Below are 15,748 nucleotides of genomic sequence, written 5' to 3'. Positions count from 1 at the left end.
GAGAAGAAAGGGGATTGAACCACTTGCCTACTGGGCACTTTTACCCCCTTCCTGCCCAGGCCAATTTTCAGCTTTCAGCGCTGTTACACTTTGATTAACAATTGCACGGTCATACAACATTGTACCCATATGAAATTTTTTATATTTTTTATCACATAAATAGAGCTTTCTTTTTGGTGGTATTTAATCACCACTGGGGTTTTTATTTTTTGCACTATAAACAAAAAAAGAGCAAAACATTTTGAAAAAAAAAGTTTTTCTTTGTTTCTATTATAAAATTTTACAAACAGGTAAATTTTCTCCTTCACTGATGTATGTTGATGAGGCTGCACTGATAGGCAGCACTGATGGGCACTAATACGGCGCACTGTTAGGCTGCACTGATGTGGTGACACTGATGAGGCGCCACTGTTGGGCATTGATGAGGAGGCATTGATGATGCTGCACTGATATGCAGCAATGATGGGCACTGATAGGCTGCATTGATGGGCACTGATGGGCAGCGCTGACGTGCAGAACTGCTTGGAAGCACTGATGGGTGGCAAAACTGAGCACTGATGCTCAGTTTGAACTTCAGCAAGTCGTCTTCACCACATCTAGATGTCTAAATGCATTGAGTTGCTGCCATGTGATTGGCTGATTAGCAATTTGTATTACAAGCAATTGAAGAGGCGTACCCAATAAAGTGGCCGCTGAGGGTATATTTATAAGGTATATATATTTTATTTATCCATAAAAAAACAAGAAGTATAAATAAAAGTATAAAATGTTTAATTTTGTTTTGGAAAGAGTAAGAGTTAAGGCCAGTACACACTAGAAAAAAATCAGACGAACGATTGTCCAGTTTTCCTTGATGTTTCACAGCAGGTGGAAACTGAGAAGGGTACTAATTGTACAAAAATTCTTGTACGACAAAGGCTTTTTTTGTTGTTTTTAGTTTTTGATCATGCGCAAGTCTTTCGTAACAGTACACATTAACCCCTTGGCGCCTCCCGGCCCTTTAAGGGTTTCAGAAGCCGGGAGGCGGGGTTTAGGGTCATGTAGCAAACGCGCACACAGAGATGGATGCGAAGCTCCATTTTGGCAAAGGCCTCCATCTTCTATCATTTTCAGCTCCTCCACATCCCCCCTCCCTCTCTGTTGAGTGACATGTGGTCTGGATAAGGCAGAGGCCACAGGCAAGTCAAGGCTCAGCGGGCGAGCTCCAGGGCTATAAAATTCCAACCGAGCTGGTGCCTAGATGTCTGTTAACTTCTCAATCTGGGATATCGTAAAGCCATAAACCAAGTCCTTCACTAAGACATTCCAGATAAACAGTAAACCAGACACCACATTCAACATCCATTTTCCCCTATGATTACATATCTTGGATTATGAAAGACTTATATAAAAAAACGTGCATATATTAAGATCGGTCTCGTTAATACAAGTCATCTGATATATTACATCCCCTAGCTGGCATCAACAGGAGAGCAGAACATGATATCTCCTTAACCATCCCAGCAGGTATGTCATATTTCATGCCTAGACGTTCAGCAGGGTATTCTGCGTATTAATCTACTAGTGGCAAGGCTGCTAAATGCACCAAGAATAGGTTATGAACCATGACATCAACTGCGAGGGTTTATGGTTCTAGCTTGGGTTTCCGCCCCAACACCCCTCCCCAAATGAAGCGATTGGTTCTCTTCTTTAAGGAGACACCCTGCTGAGTTCCTAGAGAAAGCTGAGCTTAGCTGAGTTGAACTAAGTTGAAGATTCTCCCTTTTAACATCGGAACTAACTTTGGGAGATAAGGCATCTTTTTGCCTCAGGAAACCTGATCTGCTTAAACCAAGGCTGACAGCAAGTACTTTTTCCTTCTAAACTTCTTTCTGTTATCTCTTTGCTGTGTTATTGCTCTCTGTATATTTATATACATATACATCTTTTTCTGTAAATATTTTATTGCACCCTTTTGACCTTTTAGTAATAAATCTTACTTTCTGAAAGTGTCGAACTGTTTCTAAAGCTCTTTATTGCAAACTAAGAACCCCTGCCTCTGAAAAGCGCTACTGTGTGTGTTTTAAACTTCTGTATATCTCTGCCAGTGGTATACCAACGCTTATGCAAACATCATAGTGTTATTGCTGATATTGCCGAGTTTCCTCTTTCTCTGTACAAAAAGGAGGTGGTGGCAGTGTGAAGGGTTAATTGCGTAATTAACCTGACCCAGTAACAATCGCTCTCAGGCTGCAGATACACAGCTTGTGGTCCATTAGCTGGAAAATCTTTGTGCAGAGTGCAGCTGGGCGTGGCATTGTTACGCACGTAACAGCGTGGTTTTAGATTGGCCGGTCCTTCGGTCACGAGTTGGTGAGAAGGGCTGGAGTCTGACGCCGTGATCGTCACACATGTGACACGCTGTCACCAGACATGTATGCTGGGAGCGCTCAGGGTGCGCGCTCTCAGCACATATGTTCTTTTTTAATAGAATGCAAATGTGCAGCCGCTCTGTGTCTATGCCCAGACGCCGGCAGGCCACACATTTGCGTTCGGCCAGCATGAAGAGGTTAAACAAAAATCATTAGCTCTCTTCCCATACCAGAAACATTTTGGAATTTGTCCCTTTGAAAATTTTCATTTGGAAAGTCTTGAGTCGGGTGTGAAAAGTTGTGTACACACTATACGAACATCGGACAATCGTGCCTCATACAGAATTTTTCTTCTGATTTTCTCATAGTTTGAACCCCTCTAGTCAGGTTTTCATTTCCCTCCGTATCCCTATTGGGGTGACTTCCCTTCACTTCCTGTCAGGACAGGAAGTGACAGGAGTGATGGTTACTCTCTTCACATTTTATAAGAAGGGTTAAAAGTGTTTTTTAATACTGCTTGCACCCCAAATTACTAACACAGGATATGAGGAAAAATATCTTCCCTATAGCAGCCGGAGATTAAACTGATAGAAACTGTATCCTTCCCGCTTTATTTAGGCTGGAGTTAGACTTTAACATGCAAATAAATACAAAAAACCAGCAGAGCCATCTTCATTAGAGCACGCCATTTATTTATAGAGCAGCTGACGTCACACCAGAGGGGAGGCCTTCTTCTCCTTACTTTGCAGTATCCGTAGCAACTGCATCAACGTACGTATGACGCAACCCTCCACGGCGTGGCCCCACCCCCTCCCCTTGAAAGGGAAATCGCAGCGTGAGGAGGGAATTCGTCACCGAGAGCCCTCCTACTCGTTCTAGTGATGTTCTAGCCGTTCGCCTTTTTTCATTGGCCAGACACAGGCGCAGGGAGGAGCGGATTGGCCGGGTAAACCTGAGGCCATGACGTTTCCGTTTCTCGCGAGATTCTCCGGCGTTGCTTCTTGCTTTTCCTCGTCCTGTGACAGCGAGATCTTTCGAGATCTTCCAGGGTTCCATTCATCTCCCCGTGCAGGAGTGTAGTGCGGCCGCTCTGCCGTGTCCCCTCCCCGTGTTGTACGCTACCGGTGTCCCCAGCTGCAGTCATGTCAGTGGTGGGCTTCGACCTGGGCTTCCAGAGCTGCTATGTCGCGGTGGCGAGAGCCGGAGGGATCGAGACTGTGGCCAATGAGTACAGCGACCGCAGTACCCCGTGAGTAGAGCCGGCGCCGCCATGCTGCCTGATCCTTGTCATTCCCTCTCATCGTGTCATCGCTGCTAGACACAGGGGAGGCCCGCGTGAGCCTTCCTGCCTGCTTTCTCCTCATTTCACACCATCCAGCCGCCATTCATATTAGCACATCATTATTAGACCTCCACATTGCCTCATTCCTCAGCCATAGGCTTTCATTCATATCAGGAGGTGAACCTCCCAATCCCTCTGCTTATCCCTCTCATCCACTAAACAAATTGGCTAGAAAACACAATTAAAATGCTAGTAAACCCTCAAATTTTTTTTTTATTTTCTTTTAACAGAGTAAACTATGTAATACTAGATTGTAAGCTCCAAGGAGCAGGGCCCTCCTATCCCTCTTGTATTGTTGCTGTATTGTCTCCCATTATATTGTAAACTGTTGGCGCTATATAAATCCTGTATAATAATATAAGAAGAATACATAGAAAACATAGTAAATCAAATTCTTACCCTCAACACTTCACAGCTTTCTGCTACTGGCTTCTGCTCTTACAGTGCTGCTTCCCTGAACTTCCTGGCATCACAGGAAAAAGTTAGTGTTACTAAACCCACAACAGTAAAATCAGTCTGTATATGCAGTAAGGCTGCATTCACACTTGAGCTTGATGCTCCAAAAACGCTCAAACTTATTAAAAAAAAATAGTTGTCTACGGTGCCTGTTCGCGTGATCAGGTGTGAACAAGCACCGTAGAGAACAATTTGATTTTTTTTTTCTAAATTTGAGTTCTTGTGTAGCTTGAAGCGCCAAAAAATCTCAAACTTAAAAAAATCGTAAAAAAAAAAAAATCACACATTGAAGTGTGCATGCAGCCTTAAGCTGCGGATTGTTACTCTCCCTATAGAACGTAGAGTGTAGTAAATTCTTAATACTTTTACCTCCAGCTAGTCTTATAATAAAGCTTACCTGTAGATAACATGAATATCTCCTAAATGTGAACCGTTTAGAAGATATTGGCCCGTTCTTGATATTCCTGCGCATGCGCTCTGAAGGAACTCCATACCCGTACCGTTCTTTCAGAGCACTGTGCCGTGGAATGGAACTCCCTGCGTGATCGCAGCTAAGGCCAGTCGGGCAGCCAGAGCTTGCAAACCTGGAAGGAAGACCGGGTGAAGATGGAAGCCTTGGGGAGCCATGACAGCGCTCCACTGGAGGGCTTTGTTATATGGTAAGTCCTTTATAAAGTGCTAGTGTGCAATGCATACTAGCACATTATGCCTTTACCTTGCAGGGGTTTTTTTAATGTGTAGTTTACTATCACTTTAAAGGGTTAATCCTCTGCATTGTGTAAAAAGGTTGTTTGATCCTGGCTTCTCTGCTTCTCCCCTTCTATTGTCCCCAATCCATCTGCTGATAGTACAGAGCCTTAGGAGTCACTCTGCACATGCTTAGATTGGTGTGTATGGCTAGAGTTGTTTTGTCCCTGGGAGGGTGTGTGTGTGATCAGCATAGCACCAATCAGCACTGTCCAGACAGAGGGTCACGGGTCATGCAGCCTCATAGGACAGTCAGAGCAGAATGAAAACTCCTCCTGTAAACTTTAACCAGTGCTCTGCTGGACACTGATAGAAGTCATAGGACTGCTCTGTTGATGAGAAAAGGTACTTGGCGGTTTATATTTACTAAAATAATTGCATTTCCATGTTGTGTGTACTGTGGGAGACCAGATATAGTGAAAGCAGGGTCCTGGGTTTAGTAACAATTTAAGCTGAATTTTTTTCCAGGTAAACTCCGCTTCACTGTTTTTCCTGGAAGAAATTTATAAGAAATATTGGAAGTGCCATCGCTTATTTTTCTGTTTCGATACATTTTTATGAAAAAATGGTGAATAGTAAACAAAGAATAGCAGAGGCTATGCACATTACAGGGTGTGAGGCATTCATACAGTGGTCAATGATTGTCTGGTGGCATAATGCATTTCCATGTTATGTGGGAGACCAGATATAGTGAATGCAGGCTCCTGGGTTTAGTAACACTTTAAAGTAGCATCCCAGTCAAATCCTAACTATACCTAAACCTGCTTCCACCCCATTCTAAGCCTGTTCTATCTACCCAGTAAAGATGTATATACTTACCTGTTCAGTCCAGTCAAATGATTTGTACCCATTGCCAACTTCACTGTTGAGGGACAGCCATCATAGCCTACGGGTGACGTCACCGCATGGGCTCTACAGCTGTTGTCGGTGATCTCTCCTTTTCGCTGAAGCTGGCCATTGGAGAGATCATGTGAATGGACTGGAGTGCCTTCAGCTTAAGTAAGTATAGCCATCTTTCCTTCAGGCTACTTTCACACTGATCCAGGGCTTAAACGCTTGTGTTTTTGATGAGATTTTACCACATTTACAGTGTTTTTTACAGGACGTGTGACTCAAAAATGTAACACATGCATTTTTGCTGCATTTTACATTTCTTTCAATGGATGGGTGCATTTTTGATGCAGAAATGGCCTGGTCATGAAGGGGGGTGTAAATCTTCCCGAGGGCGAGTGGCTAACACAAAAAGCAGAAGAAAAATGGATCCGTGTGAAAGCAGCCTTACAGGGCGGTTAGAATAGGCTTAGAATGGGTCTGGGAGCAGGTTTTAGGTTTAGCTAGAATTTGAGTGGATTACTACTTTTAAAGTAGTATTAAACTCAAAATGATAAATGTCATATATTGCAGCTTAACAATCAGATGTGGTGGCTGCATTATCTTCTTAGGCTTTCATCTGTCCAATGATTTGCCCTCCTGTATTAGATGTACTAGCAGATTTAAATACACTTCAGACTTTCCAAACAAAGGGCCAGTTTATTGTGCTTTAGACGGTCCAGACTGTATTCAGTGGGAGTAGAAAATGCCTCGGTGTCAGTGGGAGTACATAATGTCCCAGAAATGGTGGTCAGTTGGTGGAGGAATCGTGCCCCATGTTTGGTGTCACTGGGAGGAATAGTGCCACAGCGTTGGTGTCATTGGGAGGAATAGTGTTTCATCATAGAAGAGAGTGGAAGGAATAGTGCCCTAAGGGCCAGAAAAATGCAAGCAAAGGGCTGCATCCGGCCTGCGAGCCACAGTTTGGAGAGCACTGAAATAAATTAAGCTAACAAATTAAAGGCAAACTCCAGCTAACACTCTGTTGGCAGTTACTGCATTTTTTAGCTTTTGCAATAAAGGTTTTATATAAATAAAAGCTGATCATGTAAGCACCCCTGTCAGTGGTAAATTGTTTCATCCCTTTAAACTGATACATCTGGAAAAGGTTGTTCTTTTGAAAAACAGATTTACTGGCCAGTTCACCAAGTTAAAATAAAAGAAAGGAAGCCTAAAAAGAAAACCAAAGCAGCCATCACATCCAAGAATTGGTAAGCTGCAATATAATGTTTGCTTTTGGGTTTAACAACGCTTTAAATTGGACAGTGCAGTCTCTAGCCAGTCTGTTAGCTTGAAGGAGGGAAGAGTGGGATGGGGGAAAGATGCTTTTCCATTCTAGGTTATGGGGCTGTGTTTCTGTTGATGCACACAGTGTAGGGAGACACAACTCTAGTCTCTGCATGCACGGCTGGCTCCATAGGACACTGCAAAAGAAAGGAACCACCCTGAAAAAGGGAACTTGTGGCAGCGGTCATGTCACCAGTTTAAAGTGGATTATAACATTGAAGGGTAAAGCAACTCCATATTTGACAAGTGGTTAAAGAGAAGCTTCAGTCTCCCCACCAAAAATTAAGTTAGCAGCTACAAATACTTTAGCTGCTGACTTAATAAAAGGACACTTACCAGTCCATGGATCCAGCGCTGTCCTCGCATAGACTGGTTTTTGACCAGTCTTCATGTCCCTAGCCCCAACATTTTAGGTAAGGGAAACCGGCTGTGATGTGCGATCCGTGCTTTGTGTAATCCCATAGTGTTCTGGGACCTGTGATGTGTCCCAGATGGCCGCTCGGATGGCCTAGGCGATATGTGCAGGTACCGGTCAAAACCAGGTAAGCTACTCGGCATAACATCACTATTATATTGTGTTTGTGCACTAAAATTCATTAAAGTGTTTTTTTTTTTTTTTTGTTTTTTTTTCTCCCAAAAAATTTGTTTTGAAAAACCGCTGCGCAAATACCATGTGACATACAAAATTGCGCCATCCACCATTTTATTCTCTAGTCTAGGGCCTAAAAAAAAAATTATATATATAATTCTGTTTTGGGGGGGTTCAAAGTCTTTTTCTAGCAAAAAAACTTTAACATGTTGGAGCGAAATGTCAGAATTGGCCTGGGTGGGAAGTGGTTAAAAAAAACCTGAAGATTTAATATCCTTTTAAAGTATTTCAGATGTTTACTTGCAGCATTTTCCATAAATTTATTTATTTTTTTTTCTTCAATTGACATGTGCCTCTGAACATTCCCTTCTCTTCTGGGAGTATCTGCCCCTCCTTTTGCTCCTCTGCACCTCCTTTTATTTCCCTACATAACATTTTATGTAGCTGCTGTGGGGAGGAAAAAAGAAATATTTAGCAATGGTCAACGTTCACAATATGTAGGGTCCTGTGTGCAGCCCTTTACATCACCAAAGGGATGCACATAATGTTTAGGGGTTGTAATGCTACAGAAAGCTGTCAGACTGCAGACATGCTACAGGAGAGGGCCAGAGACTGTGAACATGCTATAGGGGTGGTTGGTGACTGGGAACATGCATCAGGAGAGGGATCAATGCTAATACAGCCACTTAAATATTCAGTGCTTTCCTTTGTTCCTGTATAATAGACTTATTAAAGAGTTTCATGAGTATACAGAGAATTTTAAAGGTAGACAGAAGTTATATATGGGCAGTACAATTGTGAAAGCTGTTGGGTAGTATTGACAAATGTAAAAACAGAGGTATTGCTGTTTGTAAGGTGTTGCTTATTGAAAAGGAGGGGGGAGTAGACCAGATAGAGGTCCTGAGATAGACTCAATGGGAGTAATGAAAATCCTGCCGCATTTTTAATTGTCATTTGTGACTGAGGATATTTCTCTCAAGCTGACCACACACTACAATCTGATTTGTACAATTTACTTTTGGATGTACCATCAGCTATATAATATAAGGGCCTGTTTGACTTGATAGACCTTGATTGGATCATGTAGGTTTATCCTGCTATTATATAGTTTTGGTGATATAAATACGATTGCACAATCAGATTGCATTTCCTTACTAGTTAAAATAACAAAACAATGGAGTTAGGCTTAAAAAAAAAAAAAAAAAAAAAAAAAAAAAACTCTGGTCAGTGATCCTTTTAAAGCCCCTCATCTTTTCTCTTTGATATACCGATCTTTCCTATTTAGTTTGCAAGCATACAGCCTATTCCCAATGAAGGTGGCTTCCCCTGTTATTGATGTGGTAGTGTTTGGAAACATTCATCCCAAGTGTTTATACTTTTAATGGCTGGGATTGGTTTACAATGCTCACAAAATACAGAACCACTTTGGCCCTGTACATCATGACTGTGTTCTGACCTGTCCAATGATGGCTTAGGTCACAGCCATTCACGAATGTACTGGCCGCTCGAGTGTGATTTCTAAAGCCCTATTTGTAAATGGCACTCCATAAATATACACCCACCTTTTTCTCGTCTCGTTTTACAGTATGGCAGTAGAAAGGTGGTTAAAGGGCTGTTAGATTTTGTTACGAGGAACAGCGTGATATATACGTGTTGTACAGACGTCATAACTTTTTTCAGTTGTGTATTGATCAACAATAAAATTGCTCTATATATTGGTGTGTATGTACGTATGTATACATGCAGGCAAGGTTCCTTTTTAGGTCCCGTTCACATCTGGCGATTTGGGATCAGGGGCAGAATTCTACCTGCGATTCCACTGCAATCACACTGCAGAAGTGGCGAACTGCGCCACACGTGTTTGAGGTGCCATTATAAATGAATGGTACCCAAACGCTGTGCAGTATAAATGGCTACAAACCACATCACACAAAGCTTGTCACCCAAACGAAGCGATCACAGCCAGGGTGCCCACACTGAAGACGCTGGCCTCCTGGAATACAGGATGGCAGGTGAAACAGACTGCGGGGGACATACAGAGGGACAGGTAAGTGGCTGATTTTTTTAAAAGTCAGCAGATACTGTTTTTGTAGCTGCTGACTTTTTTTATTTTTTGACAGCGTGAGTGGAACTCCGCTTTAATTTGCTTTTCATTTAGGAATCTAGACATAACCTTACTAATTAGAGGTATTAATACTTTTATCTCTGCCTTTAAAGTAGGAATCCTTTACCTTTTTGAAAGGTTTACTTCAAATAAACATTTTGGTTATTTTGAACAATAAAAAGCGTACATTTGCTGTTCCTCTGCCCTTTTAACAAATTAAAGATACAAGTCACAAAGCTGGCATGCTAGGTTAAGAATCCTTTATTTTCACAAAAATTACATCTATTTTAAGCACTCATGTTACTGAGAGCCACTGAAAATAACTGAGTGCATCCTAATGTAAACAGGGCTCAGTGATCTCTGGCATGGATGTGCCTTTTTCCCTTTTTTCAGTCACTGGTTGTGTTTGGACACAGGTACCAAGAGGAAAAAAGACTCATCATACCATATAGTAACTACTATAGCTCTGCCGTAGTGAATGCTTGAACTGTTAAACCTTTAAAATGAAATAAGCTTTTATTTTAAGTATTTGAAATTAAACTGTAGATTCAGTAGTAAACATGTAATATGAGTAACTGTGTAATTGTGTTGTGCTTTTAGAGTCCATTCAGACCTATCCGGTTCAATCTGGTGGGTTATGTTGCACCACAACAGACTTGAAATTGAAACTACACTATTCTTCCCAACACATCCCAATGCACAGTGGTGTGTTACTAGGCATTCTAGTGCAGTTTAATTAGGGTGCTATCGAAAATGAATAGTACTGCACACATGCTCTTAGCAAAAAGCAATGCATCACATTTACTTCAGTGTGTGGTAAACAATGTAATACGTTTGTGTTTGGAGCCTTTTGCCTGGTAATCTGCACAAATTAACCATTGTACACATTGCAGTTCAACACTTGTCTCCTTCGCTTTAAATAACATAATACATAGTACTCTGCTGCATTTAAGAACAAATGGGTTTCTATTGCCGCTCCTTTCTTGGTCTTAAAGCAGAGGTGTCCGAGCTTTTTGACTCTCGTGGGCCACATTGGAAAAGAATTGTTGTCTTGGGCCACACATAAAATACACTAACAATAAAGATGGCTGATGAGCAGAAAAGGTCTGGCAGTTCCAAAGGTAACAATCACTGATATAGATAATGTACCTATCAAAGTAAAAAAAAAAACTTTGTTTTTTTTTTTTAATATTTTTATTAAAGTAAGAGGGAACATAAAACTAGTGCGATGTTTGACACTATTTTTGATAAACTAACGCATGAAATCACATCGCACCAAAAGTAATGCATGCACTACTTTTAGAAGCGCGTTGCAACCTGATCGTGGGGTACTTTTGTACCATGCAGTCCGGTGTGGGCAAACTGGGATGTCATTAACTTACAAATGACACCAACTGCAGATCACATCTACAGTGCCTCTTGTACGGTGCAGGAAACATGCGCACAGCATGGATTCTGGTGTAAACCGGCCCTAGGTATCAATACATTTTTACAAAACAATCTACAATCGTAAGTAATTCTATGATTTTGTGTTGGGCTGTATTCATAGCTGTCTTGGGCTGCAGGTTGAACACTCCTGGTTTAAAGTGTATCTAAATCCAAAAACAAAAATTTTCTATATCACAGCTTACCAGTTCTTTCAATATGGAAGCTGGATTATTTTTTCTTTTTTAGGCTTTTGTTTCCTTTTTCATCCAATGATCCCACAAGTAACATACATCTGTCTTCGGATTTGTGTGCTCTATGAAGGAGCAATTGCCCCCCTTGGAAAGCAGCACTGTCAACTTTTAGAAGGGGTAGCGTTCTATGCACCAGAAAATTTACTAATGAGTTAAAGCCAGACTCCAGCTAACATTTCTTAAGCAGACACAGCAAAAGTTTCCTTTTCATATTAGGATTTTACATGAATGTATAAACTGACCATTGTAAGCACAGCTGTCAGTGTTAAATGGTTTGGTTATCCCCCTGCCACTTTTGCTGGACAGCTTGTTGGAACTAAAATCACTACACTTAACATCTCTGTAAAGGTCTGAAGTCAGGGAAGGGTCCCTCGCTGGTACTGGCATCTTCATCAGCTGGCATGGGTTGACTTAACTCCTGCAAGCATGCAGGGTTCAGTCACCCGAGCGCACAGATTCGTGTTGGCAATGTAAACTGAGCTGCACATGCAGTTTAATTTACATGCCACAGAAGACTCTGACCAGGCACATAGGTGTATTTTTTTTATTGCAGAAGGGGACATGCATTAAAGCAGCCTGATGAGCCCAAAAAAGTGAATACACAGTTTGTGCAATGCAGCACATAATTCACTACGGGGCATTGCAATGCAGCTTTACTGGTTAACCACTTTAATACTGCGCTATAGCCAAAAGATAGCTACAGCTTGGTTCACTTGTTATAGGAGGGCATCTATAGACCCCCCTGGGGTGCACATCAGGCGCACTCTGTGACTGCTGTGTCCTTTTGGACACTTGGACGTTCTTGGTCTTAAAGCAGAGATATCCGAGCTTTTTGACTTTCCTGGGCCATTTGAAAAAAAATTGTCTTGGACCACACAAAATACACTAACAATAAAGATAGCTGATGAGCAGAAAAGGTCTGGCAGATCCAAAGGTAACGATCACTGATATAGATAATGTACCTATCGAAGTGTAAAAAAAAAAACCTGATCGCGGTAAAGGGCCAATCACAGCGGCCCTTTACCATGTGATCGGCTGTGTCCAATCCCAAACAGATTTGTCAGTTACCGGCTTTTCCTTTTCTCAGCGCTGTCACTGTGTGAGGAAAGGAAAGCCAATAACTGGCAATCCTGACAGCACTTTGTTTTACAGTGATGATCAGGGCACTGATCACCAGTACTGCCTCAGCAGTGCCCATCAGTACCTCATCAGTGAAGAAGAAAAATTACTTATTTGACAAATTGTTTAAAAGAAAGTGTGTGTGTTTTGCTAAAAAAAAAAAAAAAAAACCTAGTACAGTGTTGCATGACTGTGCAATAGCACTGAAAGCTGAAAATTGACCTGGGCAGGAATGGGTTGAAGTGGTCAACAATGAATGTCAGTGCAGCACACTAGCAAGCATCAGTAAGGGCAATGGAGATCCATAATAGCAACCCATATATTTCTTCAATGACTGGTCTCCTTTAGTTGTTTTGCTGAGCAAATCATCCCTCACTGTCCTATGTATACATTACCCTACCAACTGTAGCAATCCCTTCTGTTGTGTATTGAGGCCAGCAATGACTGCCTCCCTTTTTTTTTTTTTTTTTTTTTTCCCCTCATGAAGTGCGTACTATCAGTGAGTGCAATGTTCACATACTCATCTGTACCCAGACAGGGCTGAACAAATCCTGAGTCATAAAGCTGTAGTTGGCAGGCTAGTTATTGTATAGTTCTTGATGAACACACCTTTCCCTGGTTTTGTAAAATCATTCCAGGTCTTGCTTCCTAATGTTCTCAACATGCAACACAATAAAATGTCAGTAAAACCTAAGATTTCCTTTGAAACTATTATAAAAAATCTTGAGTAGTATGTTATGGGCTGTTTGGATGTTAATAGCAAACTAAATAAACCCGAAGTAGTTTTAAACCCCAAGCAAAATTATGGTGTGTTTTTTTTTTGTTTTTTTTTTTTTTTTTTTGTTTTGTTTTTTTCTTCCTTTTACCTTCTCTTTCCCATTCCCCTCAAGAGGTGTGGAAATTTAAAAAAACAAAAAACTACTTGTTCAAGGGACTAAATTGGGGTTCTAATTTACTTGTCCCTCATGACAATCTACTTGTCCTGATAAAAAAAATAATTTTAACCAAAACCGTATTTAAATCTGAGGTGCTTTTAGGAATGTTTGGGGCTTTTGAAAACGAAAGGGGTTTTATGGCGACTTAAACAAACTTATGTTTTTAACATTGTCCTCACCTCCCTGTCTGCAAACACCGATAGGGTGCTCGTGATGAAAAGGGGAGTGTTGGGCTCTCTTTTTTTTTTTTTTTTTTTTTTTTTTTTAACGCTCAGCAGAAGCAAATCTGCTGAGCGAGCAAATAAGGCGCCGGCCCCAATGAGGGGGGGGGAAAAAAAAAGTTATTCCTTCAGGTTATCATCGTACATGGAAGCACTTGGGTGTTCAGTACTAGTGTCTGCTTAGCAGCCAAATCAACCTCCGGTGTCCACTCAATTAGGCCCCATTCACACCTGAGCACCTAAAACACCATGTGGTTTTGCCATAATTATTGTGCAATTTACTGCATGGCAATTTGCATCATGTGAAGCTTGTCTCCCAAAAAGGAGCGCAAGCAATTTTCTGCACAACAACACCATACCACGTTTTAGGTGCCATTGGAAAAAATGCCACAATCCTAAAATACCTAGGTGTGAATGGCGCTTCCCTGATTCATATATATGGGATTCTGGATGCATTTACAAACGCACATATTTGCAGGACAGGCTACATATGTGTTTCTACTGAGGTTGTTCACACAGATGCGATCTGCATGCATTGCGTTTTGAGTGCAATTACAGAAAGGGTCCTGTGTAAGTTTGTAGCGGTGCATTCCAGTGATAGAGTAGAGTGGCATGTGGAGACAATTGTTCATATAGGATTGCTATTGACAGGCAATTTTGCATTGAAGTCAGTGGGAGACATTTTTGCATTAAACACAAAACAAATAAAGGAGCGCTCCCAACCCTGTGGAAATCAATGGATTCACAAGCCCAGCAATAGCTAAATTCACTTTAATGTTGGGTTAAAAAGCCTATATTGTAGGAGTGCTCAGATTGATACATCACCAAGCCTGTAGAGAAGAGGAACACATTCCCAGCAGCTGGAGGATGACATCTGATCCTGGACCCAACAGTAGGTTTCTCAGCCCAAGAGCCTCAGAACACTGGGCAGGGTGTGTGGATGGCAGCCTCTGGGATCACTGAGAGGGCGTGTCCTCCGTAAGTCACATGTCCCAGATACGGTTGTGTCATGCACCTGGCGAGAGACCACCCGAACAAGTGCTGATGAGGGCAAACTGGAAGCCTAGGGGAGCACTCAAACCAAAGGAGAGAAGCCGGTCATCATAACATGTTTCAGGGACTTGCCCCTTCCTCAGATTATGTGATTAGGAATCGGCAATCAAAAAACATTAAATGACACCCAGCATCCCATATAGTGTGCAATGTTCAGCATATGTTATTAGTCGGGTTTATTTGTAATGTTGGAAGCCTAAAGCAGACATAGAAGATAATTTGGAACCAATAGACTCATCCCACTTGTATAGAGGGAGAGATGCCAAGTAAACATTAGGTCAAAAGTCCTGAATATACAGGCATACCACACCAACCCTACTGTAATCACTGAGTGAATTATCTTTTACCAATAAATGGATGAAACAATCTTGCCTATTTGTGTGTGGGAGCTGTTAGAGTGTGCCAGTAGTGTCGGGGGCTGTGATGTAATGAATGAAATGGAAATTACAGCACTTCTCTATATTTTGATTATATTCCAGTTGTAGAATCTGCAGGTGAAGGAAAGGCATTAAAACAAAATCATAATTTGTTATGGAGCCAACACTCGGGTAAAACAAGATCTTGCATTTGGGCATCGTTGATATGGACCTGTCTTGCTCAACCAAGGTTTTGTGTAACCTTAGGAACTAGGAGATGTAAAGCTAGTCACACACAAAGCAAATTTTGGCGAGTTCTTGATCTACCAAAATTTGCTCAATGGATGACCTTGTTGGCTGCCTCCTGTCCAACATCTCTTGATTAAAAAAAAAAAAAAAAAAAATCAAAGGAGCCAGGCAGAACACGTCTGTCTGTCATCTGAACAGTCCAGTATCCAATCGGATTCAGTCATGTTCTAGTATTTTGACAGCAGGTGGGGTCTGGCTGTCAGATTAGAATGTACGCAGTGGGATTTTTGACCATCCGCACTGTGTAGTATGAATGGAGGAATATTGTATACTTGCAGGCTGATCGGTAAAAATCTGCATACTGACCGTTTAGAGGATAAGATAACTTTT

General features: G+C 41.6%; 1 protein-coding gene across 1 annotated transcript in view; it reads left to right on the top strand.

The window, feature by feature from the left end:
- Nucleotides 1–3,342: 3,342 nt before the first annotated feature.
- HSPA4 (heat shock protein family A (Hsp70) member 4) overlaps nt 3,343–15,748 on the top strand; it is a 51,193-nt gene continuing 38,787 nt past the window's right edge. The window contains exon 1 of the mRNA XM_089673039.1: nt 3,343–3,600. Coding sequence (XP_089529165.1) covers nt 3,494–3,600 — 107 coding nt within the window. The 5' untranslated portion in view covers nt 3,343–3,493. The remainder of the gene's footprint in view (nt 3,601–15,748) is intronic.

The sequence above is a fragment of the Staurois parvus genome, unplaced genomic scaffold, assembly GCF_062004578.1.
Source record: "Staurois parvus isolate SC_StPar_1 unplaced genomic scaffold, SC_StPar_1.0 ptg000133l, whole genome shotgun sequence".
Taxonomy (NCBI): domain Eukaryota; kingdom Metazoa; phylum Chordata; class Amphibia; order Anura; family Ranidae; genus Staurois; species Staurois parvus.
Note: the sequence above shows the minus strand (reverse complement) of the source record. Positions and strands in the feature narration are given on the sequence as shown.